A 21,145-nucleotide genomic window follows, 5' to 3' on the forward strand; every position below is an offset into this window, starting at 1 on the left:
TAAGCCTGGTGGGATTTGTTTTTGTGGTAAAGAACTTAGCAAGAACCAAACATCATTCTGAAGTCAGACCTGATAATGGCAAGGCCCATCAGAGCCCAACCCCCCCAACCCCCCAAACAACAAAAAAGTCAGAATACGCTGGGATGCCTTTGCATTCCTGTGCATCAACCTTTGTTTCTCATAAAGGTCACAGTTTTTCCCTTCTGGATTCCTAGAAGGACAATAAAGCTACTTATATTATATTTGAATACAGAATACATGAGGAGAAGAAATCATCCCAAACACCAGATACGTGAGAGATGTACTTCAGTCAGCAGTTTTCCCTCAGCTCATATGTATGTGTTGATGACCAGTTAATAAGAAGGTTTAAAGTTGTGAAGATCTTAAGTAAACATGAATCTTCCATATGTTTGTTTATATTTGTTCAGACTTGCTAATGAACAGTCTTACCATACACAGGAATATGTGCAGCAGTAGTCCTTGGTGTCATGTCCTCACCAAATAATTATTTCTCTTGAGTAGATGGAACATGAAGACAAAAGAACTATAAGAATTCTCTCCCCAAAGATAAAATGTTGAACATTATAAATATTATAAATTATAATTAGTAATATAAATAACCACATATGGTCATGTGGAAATATTGGTAAGATAAATATCACATTTTCATCATCGTATCAATTTGAACTGATAAATATAAAACTCCTGTGAGAAAAAATATTTTAAGAAAGCATGGGGGGGGGTCCAAGGAACTACATAGTTTCAGAATCAATTTACATTGGAGCAAAGAGTAGAACTGTGTTCTCTAATAGACCACAGTTGAAAAAAGATATCCTAGAAGGAAGTGTCCCTACTCAGGTTAAGCCTTCGTCTATATTGTCATCCTCGCTTGAAGAAATTAGATGCATGCTTTTCATCCATCACATAAGTGACAAGCAAATTAATGTGCATTGATTTCAGTGGAAAATTACCCAATATCCAGTCTTCCAGGGTGCTAGTTCAATGAGAATATTTTCACTACGTGTGTGTGTGTGGTATCTATAAATAGTTTGAGGCAGTATCTTCTTAGTTTCCAAATTCCCAAATTCTGCAAATTTTTAAATTAAAAACAATATATATATGTATTAAAGGGAACTATTAGATTATAGCAAAGAGAGGGGAAAATCCCAACTCCTTCACCCATTAACACCAATTGAAAGCTAATGAAACAAGGTGTATCTCTTGCCTAGAGAATGTCATTGAACTTCTATATTTATAATTTAACATTTGTTTTTGTCTTTCTGCATTTGTCCTTTCAGTGCATCCTAACGTCAGTCAAGGCTGTCAAGGAGGCTGTGCAACATGTTCAGATTACAATGGATGTTTGTCATGTAAGCCCAGACTATTTTTTGTTCTGGAAAGAATTGGCATGAAGCAGATTGGAGTGTGTCTCTCTTCATGTCCAAGTGGATATTATGGAACTCGATATCCAGATATAAATAAGTGTACAAGTAAGTGCTACACAGCATTATGTTTTTATCTCATCCTTGGGGACTTTCCAGATTTGAACTGGCCTCTAGCATATTTGTGATATTCAGTGTTAAGGAAATAATGATATTTACTTGATAATTAGGCTAAACCATACTTGGAGCCCTCAGAGCAGGAAAATTTTCACCTCTTATGAAAAGCACTCAAGTTTTGTGTTGTTGTTTTTCATTGTAAAAGCAAAAACTGAGAACCTGGTTATTACTCATGAAAAGTACTATCAGCATTAATGCCATCTGAGTTTCCATTACTATCACAACATCCCAGTATTTAATGACTTAAAGAATAAATTCAGCTATTTTTGCTTCAAGAAGGATTCCAGTATAGCAAACGAAACATTTATCTATTTGTTGGAAATAAACGTTGAAAACACTCTCATATCCCCTCTCCTCTGGACCCTGAAAGTCTGCTCTCCCCCCTGTAGACCCAATAACCTTTCAGAATCTAAATTCGGACATACCGTTCCCCTGGCATACACCACATGTAGCCCTGCCTTCCTCTCAAACTCATCTCCTGTGACTGCACCTCAGCCACTTTGCGCTGACCTCACTGGCCTTCTTGCAAGATCTTCCCACTTCAAGGCCTTTGCAGTTACTGTTCTATACTCACTGTTCTGCCAGTTTGGAAAGCTCTTTGCCTACGTCTTTGCTTGGTTGACCCTCTTCTTTCATTCAAGATTTTGCTATGTCACCTTCACAGGGAGGCATTCCATGACCAGCTTACTCACAATAAAAAACCTTTTCCCCTTTTCAGTCATTTGCCATATCTTTCTCCTACCTTTCATTGTCGTCGTTATTCTTTCCAGAGCACTTATCTCTCTAGAACCAGACAGCCTGGTTTCCAAAACCACTCTCTTCTGTGGTCCTGGGCTAGTGACATCTTTCTGAGCCTCGGTTTCCTTATCTGTAAAATGGAAATTATAACCCACCTCATTATAAAATACTTGCAGCAGTATCTGACTTATAGTAATCTCCATATGAGTCAACTGTTGTTATTGTTTATTGTGTCGCCCCTCCTAAAATGTAAGCTCTGTGAAGTCCTTATCTCTCTTATATGCACTGCTTTTAAGCATATCTAGAAAAGTGCTAAGCACATAATGGACAATCAAATATTTGTTGAATGAATGAATGAATAGACTCCCAAAACAGCCCAAAAGCTGTATCTAGTATATTTCATTAAAGCTCTGATGAAACGTTTTTTACTGTCATTTAATATAAATGGATACTTGGTCTTATAAACATTTTTGGCAGTAGACATATTGCCAAAAACTTCTCATAGGGCTATCAGTACAATAATTTTGAAATCAATGGCTGATGTATATCAACTAAATGACTAGAAGAATCCATAATTCAGCTTGGCAAATTAATTTTGAATCCTAAGTGTGTTTGACACAAAAGTCACATGTGCCTGTGGTGTAAGCATACAGACCTAGACCAGCAACAGGTAAGTGAAGATAATGAAAGCGTATTTCTTTCCTTTTTTCTCTTTCAGAATGCAAAGCTGACTGTGATACCTGCTTCAACAAAAATTTCTGCACAAAGTGTAAAAGTGGATTTTACTTACACCTTGGAAAGTGCCTTGACAATTGCCCAGAAGGGTTGGAAGCCAACAACCATACCATGGAGTGCGTCAGTATTGGTGAGAAGGAACTCTAAGATTTATAGGGGAGGAGAAACACCTCAGATGATAATGTCAGTCTCCATGGAAGTACTGCTTAAAGTCCTATTTCACAGCTACCTGAAGGACTATTTGCAAGAGGCTTTCTTCAATCCTTCCTTACAGGGATACCATCTTAACAGAATTCACTCAGCCTTACCCAGCATGTATCACAGTATAATTTAACACCCCATGGGTGTTCCATTATTTCTTAGAGACTGTCGGTAACTGTTTCATCTATTCTGATCATTACAGATTTACTTTTTGTCATTATGATATAGTGAAGTCCTACTTCATGTATATATTTGGTCTTAAACTAAATTTCCACGTTAGGACAAGAGTTTCACGAAACACCTAGGGCTAAAGTCAAGCAGGGACCAGTGTTGTTTTCCAAAGGGAGAAAGCATTCTCTGGATATAGCCCATTGACACTCAGTAGATGAGCCAAAGATCTACAGAACTGGGACTGATATAGTTAAAAATCTGACTTTTTTCTCTCGCACTGCTTTGCTGAAATGTCCTGCTTGCACAGGTATTCAGAAACAAGGAGACGATTTGGGACTCACTCAAACTGACAGAAAGGCACAAGTCACGGGGTCTGATTAAATGCAGGCTGAATTTCTTGGAGGGGAGGTCCCTCAGACCAGTTGTTGGTCTAAATAACAGATCACTGTCAGGCTCTATTTTCCGTCTTTTAAATGTTGCACAGCTACTACAGCTATGAGTTTGATGAACAGTTGGGGAGCAGATGCTAAACCAAATGGGAAAACAGCATACTAAATCTCAAAATCCCCTGGGCAAGAGCTACAAGAACCTTTGATGCTGCACTGATATTGGCATGTGCACACAAATGTCCTCCTGATTCAGTACAAGATAGTCTCCAGGACTCCCCTGGGGTCCCCAAAGATAGATCCATTCGAATCAAAAGTGCTAGAGTAATAACTCTAAAGTGGTGGTTTAACTGTTTCAGGTCCACAGGAAACACTTACTTCTAAACAAAGTTCGTAGGAGAATGGAACAAATAGATGATATTTTAAAGATAATTTCAGGAGCATCTGGAAAACAGCAAGCATGAAACAATTCATGGCTCATTTCGGTTTAGCCTTTCCCCTCTCCCACTCTGGTCAATAAAGACACAGAGAAACAACTTAGAAATAGGGTAAAATGTACATGAGAAAGTACTTCAAGTTCATCTCTTTGTAAGTCCTGAGGGCTGATGATTAAAGGTAATAAGTTCCAAACTGTGGAAGAAATAGGAAACAGTTCTGTGGAGTACTCATGGACAGAAATTCAAGATGAGTTGCAGAAAGTTTGTGGTATTTCTCTACCCAGGAAAAGGAACACATGTTTAGATTTTCGTAGTTGTTTAAAATGTAGCATTCAGTCCTTGAAAGGCTGTTTATCTTAAATGTATTAATGCTCTCCTATCACAGAGCGCATTTAGCACCCAGCACTGTTAGCTTAACTCGTAAAGCTGACTGGTAATTGATACTACTATTGAGACAAAAACTATTTCTTAACACAATTAAATTTAAGTTATTTATATGTTTAAGAATAGAGGTTAGCAATCTATAAGCCATTTAGTGAATCTGGCTCATTGAACAGTTAGGTATAAATGACCTAGGACACAGTAATATTGCGAATCCACACCTTTTGTTCAGGGCTTTCTCTTGCTGCTTGCCGTAAAGAATGCCTGCCATCATGTGCTGTCTAGCCAACAAGCAGCAGGTGGGCCATGACTGAGCTTGCCCCAGTATTTCACGAGAAGCGATGACCTGCTTGCATATCACAAAGGAACATTAAAGCCTATTCCTTTAACAGATACCAAACTAGGAGCGAGAGCTTGAAATAATGATTCCAAGGACACACTGTGAGTTATTGTCAGTGCTATTATTAGTACCTTGACCCTAGCTCTCTGGTGCTCACCGAAGATATTGAAGAATGTGTCCCTCCCTTTGCTGAAATCTACATTGTGTGACTTGTTTCTTGCCCAGATAATTATTAAGAGGAAAGGTCATAAACAGAGAAAATACTACCCTGATAGAGAGCTAGGGTGAAAGACTTATGTCTCAACATATCCGTTCCTCATGGTTTGCTGTCGAATGAGGCTTAAATGTCCACTGAACCCAATTTTATGGGAGAATACAGTTCTTTTACTTCGTGCTCTAGGTATTTGTTTCCTATCTGCACTGTCATCGTGTCGTCCTCATTGCTCCTCTTGCAAAGTCAGCCTTGTTCAAGTATTCACAGAGGGAGATATCCAACTTTGAACAGTGAGTAGCAGGGAACAGGCCCTTGCTGTGTTCTCAGTGCAGCCATGCAATGTGTCAACAAGAATGAGAGCAAACGAGTAATGGTGTTGTAAGGTCATTACTGGTGGAACACCAGTTCAGCTTTTCTCCCAATTCAAGAATCCCTCTTAGAGCATTCCAGACCGATAATCTACCACAGCATGACTGCTCCTGGGGAAAGGAAGCTAATGACTTTTTTGAGACCCTTGCTTCATTAGTGAATAGCCAAAGTTTTCCAGTGGTAATATTGTTTTTAAAAATACAGAAAATAGAAGAAATAGAGAAAGTGAGTAATTTCATTTTCTTCTTCATTACCTCTTAACCAAATGATGCCCCAGTTCTGTATCGTTCATTTAATGACCTGAATGTAACTTAAATCACCCTTTTGTTATCTTTACATGTTTCCCAAAGTTCCCAATTTTACAGAAATATTTTTAGAAGCTAATATTATGGATTCATTCTATAATATTTCTCTAGGAAAAATTCTCTTCCTCTCAAGGCTTTTTAACTATCCGTTTTTATTAGAGCTGTTTTAATAACTGAACTCATAAGTTTTAAATATTTTAATATTTTTCCCTCCTTCCTCAATGGAATTATCTAAGACTGTCATTAGAATTTCATTTTTAGGGACACCTAAATGCTTAGTCAGTTAAGCATCTAACTCACGTCTTAGATCTCAGGGTTGTGAGTTCAAGCCCCATGCTGGGCTCCAAGCTGGCTGTGGAGCCTACTTTAAAAAAGAAAAAAGAATTTCATTTTTAGAACCATTTATCATCTAAGGACTCCTAGCTGTAATTTTAAAAATCTTTTTTTCTGAAGTCTAAATATGCATTTGCGTAGACCACCTTTGCAATTATGAAAAAACACCAATGTTCTGGTCATTTTCACATCACGTAATTCTTTTTTCTGATTTAGTCCTCTTGGTTCTGGCAATAAATGAATACTAGACAAAGTGACAGCTTACAAACCTTGATTTTTATTTTTCCATTTGCTTTCTTGGAGGTGGTTTTATTTGTTTATGCTTAAAATCCACTGCTTTTGCATCATTAATATCAGGTTGGGAGATATGTCCTTAACTGGCAAAAGATATGATATCATTAAGTGACTTTGTTGCTCTATTCTTTTTTAAAAAAAAGATTGTATTTATTTATTTGAGAGAGAGGAATGAGGGGCAGAGGGAGAAGCAGACTCCCCGCTGAGCAGGGACCCCCCCCCCCCCCCGGGGTGGGTCTTGATCCCAGGACTCTGGGATCATGGACCTGAGCTGAAGGCAGATGCTTAACTGACTGAGCCACCCAGGTGCCCCTGTTGCTCTTCTCTTTGGCAAAAATCATTATGTTATAACTGAACATGAAAACTAGTTTAAGAGTGGTTCAGTAAAGGTCATTCAAGTTCACAGAAACTTAAATTCACTTATTTATTCATTTGCATTTACCTCTGTGTTACATTCAGGTACCTGATGGTAACTATAGAAGTATGTGAAAAATGTATGGTAAAAGAATTTAAGTTTCTAAAACATTTAGGTTATATATTTTTTTGAGGTTGCATGAAAGATAGAATTCTGCTCTAAAATAAGGATCCTTTAAATCAGAAGGCAGCAAGAAAGTTTAATGGAAACGTGTTTTGTGGAAAGCATCTTATATCATCTAAAGAATGATTGCAGCAAGCTGTTTCAGTTATTGTAAATTGGGATGTTGCATGAACATAAATAGAATGATAGCATCTTGCAGATACTTACTTTTGTTAGAAGTGTAGAGATCTGTTACAAGACTTTGGAAAGCCATGATCGAAAAGAAGAGATTAATACATACAGAAAAAGAGGGAAAAAATCTAAAGAAGCTTTAGAAAAATGACATCTGTTCATCTGAAAAATCACTCCTTCCAGTTAAGTCTAGAAGCAGTTTATCAGCTGAAATTGACCCAGAATTCGCTTAAAACAGATGCTGCCATGCCTGAAGCATACTGTTACTAAACGATAATACTTAAGTATTCAATGGCACATGAAGTGGGAAAGGCAGTGAATCCAGGCCAGTGTCCTGGACATACCTTTTTTGCTTAACCATTCTGTAGCACAGAAGTTCTCAACGTGTGTTCTTTGTACCTGCAAATCAGTACCACATGTACTGTTAGAAGTGAAAATTCTCAGGCCCCATCCCAGACAACTGAATCAGAAACTCTAGGGGTAGTGTCCAGTGGTCTGTGCTTCAGCAAGCCCTCCAGATGTTTCTGTTTGCACCAGAAGTTTGAGAAGCAGATCTGAAGCACATAATAATAACTAGTCTACCAAGTTATGGTCAGGATCAATCAGTAATTGTACCGGTGCTCTAGAAATTATGAAGCATTGGTCAATTGTGAGTAATTATATGAGTGCCTGGGTTTATAAATCTACAGTGAAAAGTAAACCGAATGCAAGAATGAGTTAACCTGACATTATGAGCACTGAAATCATGAAAGCATTATATCCCTGTCTTTCCCTTTCTCTTTGTTTTCTTTAAGTCATCTTGCCCAAGTTTGTTCTACAGGATTTCTCAGAATTTGAGCAAGTATTGGTGGAAAGCAAATCTTTTTGTTTATTGAACAACTGTGAAAATATCTGTGAGCCAGCTGAGCCTGTTTCTGCTGCTCTGTTTCAGTGCACTGTGAGGCCAGTGAATGGAGTCCTTGGAGTCCATGCATGAAGAAAGGAAAAACATGTGGTTTCAAAAGAGGGACTGAAACACGGGTCCGAGAAATAACACAGCATCCATCAGCAAAGGGTAACCTGTGTCCCCCCACCAGTGAGACAAGAAAGTGTACAGTGCAAAGAAAGAAGTGTCAGAAGGGAGAACGAGGTACAATCATACTAGCAAAATGTGCTTATTTGAATTATCATAATTTGATGCAAATTTCACTTATTTCTTAGGAAATGTTTAATACTCTTGCTTGTGTCTAAAACCCCCCAAATGTATACCAAACAAAGCTTATGTTGGCTGTAAATTACAGAATATAGATGTGCAATTTTTAAATTAGTGTCTGATATCAAAACTGTAAACTACTATAGATGCATGTTAATTGGATCTTGATGAAAAAGGATGCATTATAGATTTTTAGGCCTATATTTGTCTTTCGGGTCATTATCTATCTTATCATCCTTCCTAGTACCTAAGAAACTTTTGAGAAGCCTCATAAACACAAGGTCTCATACCATTTGGTACAAGAACATAGTGAAGAGACACCAGCCATAAACTTTTTTTTCCACTGCCTACAAATCAAGGTAGTACAATTATGTTGTAAGCTTTTGTGGCTAAAGCTATTTTAAAGGTTACATAGCATTTTTTAAATATTTAAATGGATATATGTTTCTACAGTATTTTTTGTAGATGTTATTTATTTGAGAGAGAGAGAGTTAATGGGAGGGAGAAGGAGAGAGAGAATCTGAAGCAGATACCCTACTGAGCAAAGAGCCCAATGCAGGGCATGATCCCATGACCACGAGATCATGACCTGAGCTGAAATCAAAAGTCAAATGCTTAACTGATTGAGCCACCCTGGTGCCCCATATATGTTTCTAATTCTGACTTTACATTTGAAATAAATCACCAAGGCTATATTTAATAAATATAATACAAGCATTAATGACATTTGATCCCCAGATTATTTCCATGTTACAGTAACTTTATAAACCAGATTATAGAACCTATTAGATCAATAGTAAGTAACTCTGTGTTAGAGGGGCACCTGGGTGCCTCAGTTGGTTAAGTGTCTGCCTTCGGCTCAGGTCATGATCCCAGAGTCCTGGGATCGAGCCCCATGTTGTTGGGGGGGGGAGGTCCCTACTCAGCAGGCAGCCTGCTTCTCCCTCTTCCTCTGCTGCTCCCCCTACTTGTGCTCTCTCTGTCTCTCAAATAAATAAATAAAATCTTTTTTAAAAAAATAACTCTGTTTTAGAGCTTGTTCTGAAGTCTTATGATTGCCAAGAAGAAATATACCATTTAATATAATGTTTTATGGTGATTAAGCTTCCATTTAGAAGATCTGCAATTGTCCTTTAAAATATAATTTTCCATCTTTCTCACTAATGGCCTCCACTCCACTGCCTACAAAGAAGTTATGTAGCTTTATGTACCTATTGGTAGTTCTGTTGAGCCAATAAATGATCCTCTCAATGAATTGCAGCTTGGAAGGAGTTTGGCTGCCTCAGTAGACGAACTTCCTTTGCTTTATTTCATAAATTCATTCAACATGGTTTTATTGAATTTTTACTTTGTGGCCACACACAGTGCTAAGTCTCGGGGATTCACAACTGAAAGGGTACTATCCCTATTGTGAAGGTATAATCAGGGTCCGATGGAGGATTGAGATGTTTAAATAGATAATCACAATATCATATACGAAAGGAAGATTATAGATACGTGAACAAAATTCAGTGGGAACAGAGAGGAGAGTGTTGTGCAAACTTGAACATCAATCATTTAAGGAAGAACTTGGATCACTGGTACTTTGCAAAAAGTATCTTTCACTATACCAAAAGAATTGGCCATTATCAGAATGTATCCAGTCTGCGACTGCTATGAGTAATCACGTAGTTACTGTGATAAAAATTTTGAAGACATGGATGATTTTAAAGGGAACTTCAAGCTTTTGTAGATTTATAAGAGGTTTTGATTAAAATTAGGTTTAAGGAATGAAAGTTGGCTAGTGAAAAATGTCTTTCTGGCATTTGTTACCAATTAATTTAAAACATCTTAAATTTTAAAAAGTTGGATTTGGAAATCAAATATTTCATCACTCGCCTTGTTGGTAAACTCCCATAGCCGTACATTTACTTACGTTTGCTATATTTTCTTGAAATTTAATGACTTACAGGTGGTCCTTCCTCATATTATTCTTTCACAAAGATTCTACGTTATTAATCAGTATTCAGTATACTTGACTTTAAAAATATAAGTGAAGAAAACCTTAAACAATAGAAAAATTAAATTATGATACTAGTTTTTCATTTGAGAATGTGGTTCTTCTAATATATTTTGCTAGGACTTGACTTAAATATTAACATTGAAAATGTCAGTTTTTAAAACCAGCTACAGATAAGATAAATAATGCCACAAGAAGTTTAAAATAATAACCTGTGACATAAGCTTGGCTCAAAAGTTTTTTCTGGTCTTTTTTCCTCCTCTCTGCATAGGATTTAGTGACATTTTACATTTACTAAGAAGAACTACATCCAACTAGGAAAATTTAGGTGGGTCACATTTTATACCAGATTTAGTTCCACTTTTATTTAATCTTTATTCAGCTTTGTATATGTCTCAAAAAATTTTTCTCCAGTGGCCCAGAAATTTAACATAGGAAGGAAACCACTTCTCCCTTCATTTCTTACTTCTCTAACTGTATATTTTTCTTAACTTTTCTTGATGATAACTTACCAAATATTCTATTTGAACATGAAGAAACCAAATAAAAAAGTAATAATGAACTGTGGACAGGCCATTATTATCAAACATCATATCAAAATATTAATGCCACCTGGAGTCTTCTCATTTAGATTCTGAGATATATATTATAAATACATATGAAGATATATGAAGATAGACACAGTAAAGTGATAAAGGCTTGATTTCTCCTACCACTAGAATAGCTGTTACCCAGGTTGCTCCTAAATGTTTATAGACTCATAAAATAAGGTCTTTTAGGTTCATGGTTGCAGCATTTCTAGATGAATAAGCTAAAACATTAGGTTTTTAAAATAAAATTTAGCCTGAAAATCTTGAATTTAAATTTAAGTCTATCATCCCTGTCTAAGAGGCTCATAATAGAGAGAGGTAGATAACTCATATTTGGAAAAGGTATGGAGCATGTGTTCAGGAATTTTTTTCTGCTGTGTTGTAATTGCCAAAGACAAGGTCTCCAGGGAAGAATGATAAGATCCAGAAATGACTTTCCAAAATGTACACAAAGAAGAAGCTGAATTGAAGGAAGTAGTTTTTAGTAACAGAAAGAATTCTTCAAGTTGTGATATGTATTTTAATATATATGTTGAAAAAAATTGGTTGCAAAATCTTATAAACACACACTTTTTTTACTAACATCCTTCTCATGTTTAGAATATAGTAAATGAGTACGAGGATATAAATGTAATTTTTGTAGCACCCTAAATTTTTATCTGATGTACTATTTGTTTGCATCGTCTAGAATTTTTTCCCTTACCTTTTAATCAGTCTTTTTACTGCTCCCTCAATTACCAGGTTTAATAAGAAATTAGTACCATTGCAATATTTTCTAACTTGAGCCTATCTCAGTGGAGCTATGTATCTGAAATGTCTGATATATAGCATATATTTTAAGAAAGTGTAAAGGCTAACATATAGAGTAGTCTCACATGTGCATTAAAAGAGAATATTGAAATGGAAGTAAACAAGGAGAAAAATGCATATTCAACAGTTGTCAACTTATGTTTATTGACTCTTTTGTTATACTGGGCATCACCATCTTAGATAAAGGGATGTGAAAAGGGAGAAGGATATATATATATATATATATATGCCTTTATTTGATGCAAAAGGGTGATACTATGTGTGTAGAGGTATGAGGGGGTCAGAAGAAGGAGGACCACTAAACATGTTTCTCATTCATTTATACATTTCTTTAACTGAAGAGAATTTCCTATAGATACTGGGTTTTGAGGAAATTCACAAAGAATGAAAGAAATTTTGTTCTTTAGCTAATTGCGTGAAGAGATACTAATTAAATACATGCAGTGCATGATCTTGGGATAGAAAGAAGAAAGAAGAGCAGAGTCATGGAAGAAATGGCGCAGGGTCTACTTTCTTGATTAAAGAAGAAATAGCATCTGTCCAAGCAGAAAGAGAAAAGAAACCATTAGAATATAAATACAGGCATACCTCAGAGATACTGTGGGTTTGGTTCCAAGCCTCCATAATAAAGCAAATATTGTAATAAAATGAGTCAGGCTAATTTTTTGGTTTCCCAGGGTATGGAAAAGTTATGTTTACACTATACTGTGGACTATTAACTGTGCAGTAGCATTATGTCTGAAAAAATCATGTACATGCCTTAATTTTAAAATACTTACTTCATTGCTAAAAAATGCTAATGAACATCATGAGACAGTTGTTATCTTTTTGCTGGTGGAGGGTCTTGCCTTGATGTTGATGGGCTGCTGACTGAGTAGGGTGGTGGTTGCTGAAGGCTGGCGTGGTTATGGCAATTTCTTAAAATAATACAAAAATGAAGTTTGCCACATTGATTGACTCTTCCTTTCACAAATGATTTCTCTGTAGCTTGCAGTGCTGCTTGATAGGACAGTAGAATTCCTTCAAAATTGGAGTCAATCCTCTCAAACCCTCCTGCTGTTTTATCAACTTATGATAATCTAAATCCTTTGCTGTCATGTCAACAATCTTCAAACATCTTCATCAGAAGTAGATTCCATCTCAGAACACCACTTTCTTTGATCATCCATAAGAAGCAACTCATCCATTCAAGTTGAGATTGCAGCAGTTCAGTCACATGTTCAGGTTTCACTTCTCATCTCTAGCTATGAAAGCTCTATGCCGTTGTCCTCCAAGATAAGGCTGTTTGGTCTGCATTGAAAATCTGTCGTTGAGGGGCGCCTGGGTGGCGCAGTCATTAAGCGTCTGCCTTCGGCTCAGGGCGTGATCCCCGTGCTCTGGAATCGAGCCCCACATCAGGCTCCTCTGCTGAGAGCCTGCTTTTTCCTCTCCCACTCCCCCTGCTTGTGTTCCCTCTCTCACTGGCTGTCTCTCTCTGTCAAACAAATAAATAAAATCTTAAAAAAAAAAAAAAAGAAAAGAAAATCTGTCGTTGAGTGTCGTTACCTTCCCTAATGATCCTGGCTAGATCTCCTGGAGAACTTGCTGCGGTTTCTACATCAGCACTTGCTCCTTCACCCTGCACTCTTCTGTCACAGAGATGACTTCTTTCTGTAAATCTCGTCCACTAACCTCTGCTGGCTTCAAACTTCTGCAGCTTCTTCACCTCTCAGCCTTCACAGAACTGAATAAAGTTAGGGCCTTGGTCTAGGTGAGGCTTTGGCTTAAGGGAATGTTGTGGCTGGTTTGGTTTTTCTATCCATACCAATAAAACTTTCTCTGTATCGGCAATAAGGCTGTTTTGCTTTGTTATTATTCATTTGTTTAGTGAAGTAATACTTTTAATGTCCATCAAGAACTTTTCCTTGCAGTCACAGCTTGGCTGACTGGCACAAGAAGCCTGGCTTTCAGTGTAGCTCGGCTTTCAAAATGCTTTCCTCACTAAGCTTCATCATCTCTGGTTTTTGTTTTTTGTTTTTTCCCATCAAAATTAAAGTTGTACTCTTTATTTTTTTTCATCATATAATCAGTATATTTTTATATGTAGACTAAACAGCTGGGTGGTTGAATTTTTTTTATAATTTTTATTATGTTATGTTAGTCACCATACAGTATATTGATTTAAAGTGAGAGACATGTGACTTCCTTTCACCTGAATGCTTAGAGGCCGTTGTAGGGCTATTAATTGGCTAATTTCAATACTGTTGTATCTCAGGGTATAAGGAGGCCCAAGAAGAGAGAGAGAGAGAGATGGGGGAACAACCAGTCAGTGGAGCAGTGAGAAAATACACATTTATCGATTAGGTTCACCGTGGGGTTTGTGGTGCCCCAAAATAATTACAATAGTAAAAGCAAAGATCACTGATCACAAATCACCATAACAAACACAGGAATAATGAAAACATTTGAAATATTACAGGGATATATATGATACACAGGCACAAAGTGAGCAAATGTTGCTGGGAAAATGGTGCCAGCAGACTTGCTGGATGCAGGGTTGCCACAAACCTTCAATTTGTAAAAAAACAAAAACAAAGAACACAGTATCTGTGAAGCACAATAAGGCAAAGTGCAATAAAATGAGGTATGCTTATAAATAAAATGTCCAGAGATATTTCCAAGGAAGAGATAAGGGTGGGAATTATTGCATAATTGGAATATATTATAGGTCTCCTTATGTGCCTTCCCCAAATTAAAAGTTGTAAAAGTCATCTTGGTTTCACATAAAGGAAAATGTTATATGTTAATTTATAATCGCTATTAATCATTTCTTCAAATACCAGTATTACAAACATGCATTATGTTTATCGTGAGCACTCTATTTAAAACTACAGCAAAATCAGTTTTTAAAAATCAAGCAAATAAAAAATGATGAGTCTGCTTTGTTCCTAGGCTTGCTTCTCTTTTAGTTTACTTCTTAAAATCTTTCTAACAACTCTTCCAGTAAATAACAGTCCAGTTTCCTACAGGAAAGATTTATATTAAATATTCATTCAAATTCAAAACAAGACATTTAACAAAGATTCCCAGAACAGTTCATCAAAATCCAAATAGATGGATTCCTTAGCTCAAATTTGTAGTATGCCAATTGGCTAGAGTATTTAGATGATGTCCTCTCCCCACCTTCACCTCATGGAGGAAGACCAGCTGGCCTACAGACACTCATCCTGTGTAAGCACTGGAGGATGGGAGCTTTCTGCTCTTCCCCTACACCCAGTTAATAGACTAGCCCTTTGAGATAGGTCAGAGAAAATCTGAGAAAATACAGAGCAGAAATAATAATGGCATTAGAGATGGCTGTTCTCAACCAGGTGTGATTTCGCTTCCCAGGGGACATTTCCAAAGATCACAGCCTGGGGGAGGGAAATACTACCGGCATCTAGGTAGAGGAAGGATGTGGTTAAATAGCTGCACAGGACAGCTGCATACAACAAAATCTATCTGCTAATAGTGTAAGTGTGAGAAACCGTGACATAAGCTCAACAGTATCTCTCTTTTATCCCTTCTTGGGGCCTACCCAGCCCCTACAAAAATGGGTTGTCTGTTCAAATTCTGGGGCGGACCAGTTGCCACCAATGAACACCCTCAAAAGATCTGAATCCCTGGTAGAATAGAGGGGGAAATCTTCCTCCCCAATATAAAGGATATAACCGTATTAAAAAATTAATAGTTTAATTTAAAATATTGCAGCACAAAAATATTCAGGTATATTTAAAACTTCCAAGAAAGGTAGTCCATTGCAGTAAATAATACCCTTCACCCTCACAGAGATGTTTATTAGTATAAATGTATATGCCTCCTCTTAAAAGCTAAGCCAAATTTTTCATTTAATGTCCTAAATGGAGAAGCCTGGCAGTTATTTAATCACTACTTACCTTTCTTTTCACCAAAACTAATTATGTATAGCCATCTCTTGTTTTAAACCCCCTCCTATTAGGTTGAACATATGAAATTGACACTTTTCTAGGTCATAAATGGGGCCAAATATTAGCAGTTTCATATGGTTCAACCTAATACTTCAAAATTTTCTCTCTCTGAATTTTTAAGTACTAGATCCAGACCCAGAGTGTGGTTGTTACTGATTGAAAGATTGCAGGTTGCATGTACCTCAACCTAATTTAAAGATTAGACTTTTAAAAATAGTACTATCCATCTCTCAAGACCCCCGTAAATTCATAATTCATCTTCAGGTCCTTTTCAGTCATGGTCACTCATGGCGTCTTCCCTTAATTTATTCGATTATGTTGTCTTCTCCTTGGCTATGTTACTTAACTTTTATTTCTTTTTCTTTCCCACCAACTCCCATTGAATCTTTGAAGCATCAAATCAGTTCGCAAAATCAATGGATAAGTGTCAGAACTTTTATCCACCCAGATAAAAGAAAGCTACAGCTGCTGTGACAGGCCCCAAACTTTTTCACTGTTTCTTCTGACATTGACATTAATATGGCAAGGTCTTTGTGAGGATTCTCTGCTGCCCAGGTTTGTGGTTTGAAGACCATGCCGTGATCCTTTATATGCACGGTTTTCTCCCTTCTGTGATAACAAAGCAGGAGGATCACAGCCAGAACCCAGATAGATGTTGAAAAAAATGAAATGACAGTTACTAGGTTTCATGCCTCTAACACATTTTCTTTTTTTTTTATTAAAGATTTTATTTATTTATTTGACAGAGATAGAGACAGCCAGCGAGAGAGGGAACACAAGCAGGGAGATTGGGAGAGGAAGAAGCAGGCTCATAGCGGAGGAGCCTGATGTGGGGCTCAATCCCATAACGCCGGGATCACGCCCTGAGCTGAAGGCAGACGCTTAGCCACTGTGCCACCCAGGCGCCCCCTCTAACACATTTTCTAATCCCGTTGCACGTTCTTAAACTTTTCTGTGTTAAAGGAAAATTTCTACAGAAAATGAGAAGCCTTTTATTTCATGCCTTGCAATCCTAAGCACTATACCATTTTTATCATTTAACCGGAAGTTATGAACTCTTTATAATGAATGCCAAGTTTGTATCATTTCACTTTTGTACTATCTAAGATATTTGAGACATTATCTATGGTGGTCAGATTCATGTGGACATATTTAGGGGGGGAAATACTTAAGTGTTAGTATTATCTGTGCAGTCCCTTCCTTGATGTGGTGATAGAATCATTTTTAGGCTTCTCTGCTGGGTCGGTGTGTACCTCAGCATCCTTATTCTAAAGAAGTCTTCATAATAAATTATCCATGCAAATGCCTGTATTTTCTGAGATTTCTTTTTTGTGACGTTTATAAATAACAAATGCTTTTTAAACCATTGGTATGTGTAACACAGCACATACTGGTCAGTGTTTTGAATAGGGTAGTAGCTGTACTATACAAAGCATTCTTCAGTCCCTGAGCAAGAAATTATCTTGCCATTGTTTAGATCCTGTGCATGAGGGTAGAGTTGTTTCAGTTAGTTTTTGCTCCGTAACAAATTAATCCTGAAACATAGAAGAATAAAACAACTGTCTATTTAACAACAAATGTGAGTTGGCAATGCGGGCTGAGATCCACTGCGCAGTTGTGGTTGGGCTCCTTCATGGCTGGTTAGAGGACTGAGGAAATTGTGCTAGGTCTCTATCATCAATAAGGCGGCTAGGGGATCTACGGTGTTCCAAGAGGGAGATTAGAAGGCATTCTGTTTGAGGCTAGGCTCAGAACTGGCACAGTTTCACTTTCACCATTCTTTTAGCCTGTGCAAGTCAAAGCCAGCCCTGATTCAAGAGTTGAAGAAATACATTTCACCTTTTGGTGGGAGAAGCTGTAGAGTTACTTTGCAAGGTGGTGTGCATATACAGGGATGATCAGAGAGCCACAAGCATTTTTCCCATTTACTACAAGGTCTTTCTCTTGTTTGCAGTTAGGTGAGTGTGATTGTTCATTCATTCAATATTTTTTTTTACTATAAAGTACTATCTCTTCCCTTGTAAAAACACACTCAGTGGTTAATACAGGAGATGTTGTATTTCTGTTTCTGTATGTACAATATTTCTGTTGTACTTTCCAATTTGTAATGGGAAGAATAGGAAGAATAAATCAAAGTCCAGGCCAAGGGACCTTCATACACTCAACAAATATTTACTAAAGCACCAGCTATGTGCTAGGCTGAGGATATAGCAATGAACAAAAAAGGCAAAAGCCCCTCCCAACACCGATCTCTTATTCTAGATGTTGGCATCATGATATGTCATTTCAGAAGGTAGTAACCGCCAATGATCAGCTCACTTGTAGCATGTAACTGTGTTGAGTTTTCATCTTTGCGATTTGCTCCATCAGTAGCTGCAGTCTTAATTGGAGTTCGCTAAATCAGTCACAAAGACATTCGTATATCCTGGCAAAAATGAAATATCTCTGCCTACTTTTGTTTTGGTCTCAAGGCGAATATATGTCTTTCTTCCGTGATCACCATATTGATGTGCTAATATGTGTTTGTAAGATGGTTAAGTAGGGTTAAAGATACAGCTTGTGGCTTATGGAACAGAGCTGAGTTAACGGGCCCTTTGGAGAAATGACCCCAAGACCTTGGCTTCATTTGCAGCCTGTTCTAGCCAACTGAGATCCCTGCCAATTAGGAGGGTTCCCTAGAGAGAGACTCGGAGAGCATCAGCATAAATTTAAATTCTGGACCCCCAAGTATAGTTTCCAAAAGAGCTTTCTTGTCCTTTGCTAATTACAAAGTAAACATTTCTCCAGCAAAAAGACACTTCCTCCTTTCATGCTTCTGTCCTCCTCCCCACCTCCCTAATACAGCCACTCCTTGAAACTGCTGGTGTTGCTGAAACCTCTTTGGCAGAGAAGACACACGACATTTGAAGGCACAAAAGAATTATTCTTTCCGTAGATCATTATCTTGTCCTCTTTTTATCTACTCCAGCAACTTCTTCATAGAAGCGTTACAGAGTAACTTTGTAGATTGTTAAGGCCTTGCAGAAAGGACTCAGGCCTCCCAAGAGGTGTGATCAGGCAAATACAACGAGATTACAATTAAATCCTGTGACATCACTGAAACAGAAACATTCTCAAACTTGTTTACATTAGAACCATATCATGTTTAGCATCCTGAATGGACATGCACCTCTCAAATGGTTTAATCTTTACACACTGCTGTCAAACCAGACCCCAAATAAGATGAGGTATAATTTTTAATGATAGACAAATCCAAACCTAAAGTTTTTAGCACAGTATCTGGCACCAGTGAGCTATTATTATTAACATGTACAAAATGGATATATAATGCAAAGTCATTAAAACATCTTAATCTACTATGTTTCTGCTCCCTTCCATGTATATTTCTCTTTCCATTTCATCTTCAATTCATTTCCTTTTACTTTTTGTGTAAAGTACCCCATTTCTCATGTCCTACATTGAAAATAGTTTTCTATGCTTTTTCTTTCTTTTAGTTTCTTCAAAAACATTATTTGCTGGGGCGCCTGGGTGGCACAGTGGTTAAGCGTCTGCCTTCAGCTCAGGGCGTGATCCCAGCGTTATGGGATTGAGCCCCACATCAGGCTCCTCTGCTATGAGCCTGCTTCTTCCTCTCCCATTCCCCCTGCTTGTGTTCCCTCTCTTGCTGGCTGTCTCTATCTCTGTCAAATAAATAAATAAAATCTTTAAAAAAAATTATTTGCTAATATAGGTGATTATTTCTCTAACAGAAAAACAGTTTATTAGTATATATATCCCCCATTGATAAATCCCTTTTCACTAAGCTCACTGTTACCCCATCTGTATTCATCAGGACCTTTTAGTTAAAAATGACAGGTTTCAAATTACTTTAAGCAAAAAGAAAACTATTGGCTTTAGGCACGGTTTGCTTCAAAGTGCTCAAACAACATCATTTGGGTCTTTCTCATCGTTTCAACTCATCCTGCTTCTGTTTGTCTCTGTTTATTGGCCTTGCTCTCCTCTGCTGCAGCACTTCTCTCTACTCAGGGGGAAGCTGGCTCTGGGCAGTCCTAATTCTATGTCCACATTGCTCTCAATCCAAAAGGATAGTGTGCTGTCCCTTTTAGTGTTTATTCATGCATTCTCATTAAGGGACTCAAATTGACCCTGCTTGGGTCACACGTCCATCCCTTTGAACCAATCACTGGCCAGGAAACTGGAGTCCTACAATTGGTCTGCCTGAGTTACATGACCACCCTTGAAGCCAAGGGACATGTGGGCCATTTTGAGTGATAGTTCTACCTAGAAATAAGGATGCTAGACTGACAAAGCAACAGATATAAATTACCTCCCTCCAAAAAATAAATTCAAAATTTTTAAAATTGAGAAGTTTATACTCTTTTACAGGGTAATCCCTGCCCAATATTATTTATGGGGGGAAAAATTTAAGTGAGGAAGAGTAAGTTCTTCACCCTCTCTTTAAGTTCCTCTCCCTTTGTTTTAGACTAGAGAATCATGATCAGCATAATACTAATAATATTTTAATTTAACTATTCTTTTTCTGATTTCTCTGGTTTTCTGGAAACCATTGCTCCAGTTTTATGTGAGTAAAGTGGCTCTGAAATGAGTAGAAAAAGAAGCCACAACCCCTGTTGAGTGGTTCTTGGGATTGATTTGTGCAAGCTTAAGTAAAGACGTGTCCATTTCCATTTCTAGCTGCTGAGCGTTCTGTGTGAAATGTACCAGTGTGGGTAATGACCTTTGGCTTGATTATACACCAGGTCACTGGAACTTTAAAATTAACTCAAACCTAATTACTGAACTCTTGTGTTTATACTGTGTATACACCGCCCGGTCATAACTCTAGCCTCCGTGAGCCCAGACTGCCATAATTGAGAAATATGCCTTATAAATGGTTGTTTTGTTTATTTGTTGTTTCTGCTGGAAAAGCCTGCTTTTCTTATTTTTTAAAAGGATCGGATTTAGGAAAGAGTTTCTGAATAGAGTCCAGTTACATTTTGTATCTCCATGCAAGACATGTACACTTCTAAATAAGATATTCTTTTATTTTTGCATTACATGAAATTTAATGTCTAGAGGCATACTGCTGCTTATTTTTCACTATATTTTGAATAATACCACATTTTAGACAAGAAAATAGCAACATACTAAATGGGAAATATGAGTAATTGCAAATAATTCCAAAAATAAGGCCTAAAATATATGCATACTTGGCATCAGTAGTTAATATCTAATCAATTGCAACCTTATTATCCTAATTGTCAGAAATAACAACCTAGTTTTCCATAATGTAATTAGTAGAATGCTCATTGGATAGCTACTTGTTTTATGGAATATGTATATATAATAGTGAAATGTCACTCAGAATAATAAATACATACTGTGAACATCTGGTATGATGCATGTCATATCCAACC

The 21,145-nt window shown here is 37.3% G+C and overlaps 1 protein-coding gene across 6 annotated transcripts in view; it reads left to right on the top strand.

The window, feature by feature from the left end:
• The window catches only part of RSPO3 (R-spondin 3), an 83,807-nt gene that overhangs the window by 30,905 nt on the left and 31,757 nt on the right, over positions 1–21,145 (top strand). For 2 of the 6 annotated variants that reach the window (XM_034669097.1, XM_002915132.4), the window contains 3 exons: positions 1,299–1,490; positions 3,016–3,162; positions 8,104–8,301. In XM_034669097.1, coding sequence (XP_034524988.1) covers positions 1,299–1,490; positions 3,016–3,162; positions 8,104–8,301 — 537 coding nt within the window. Of the gene's footprint in view, positions 1–1,298; positions 1,491–3,015; positions 3,163–8,103; positions 8,302–8,608; positions 9,246–10,634; positions 10,693–12,750; positions 13,129–21,145 lie in introns of those variants that run through there. The other 4 variants (XM_034669099.1, XM_034669101.1, XM_034669100.1 and 1 more) reach the window with 4 other exon arrangements.

The sequence above is a fragment of the Ailuropoda melanoleuca genome, chromosome 10 (genome assembly GCF_002007445.2).
Source record: "Ailuropoda melanoleuca isolate Jingjing chromosome 10, ASM200744v2, whole genome shotgun sequence".
NCBI classification, from domain to species: Eukaryota; Metazoa; Chordata; class Mammalia; order Carnivora; family Ursidae; genus Ailuropoda; species Ailuropoda melanoleuca.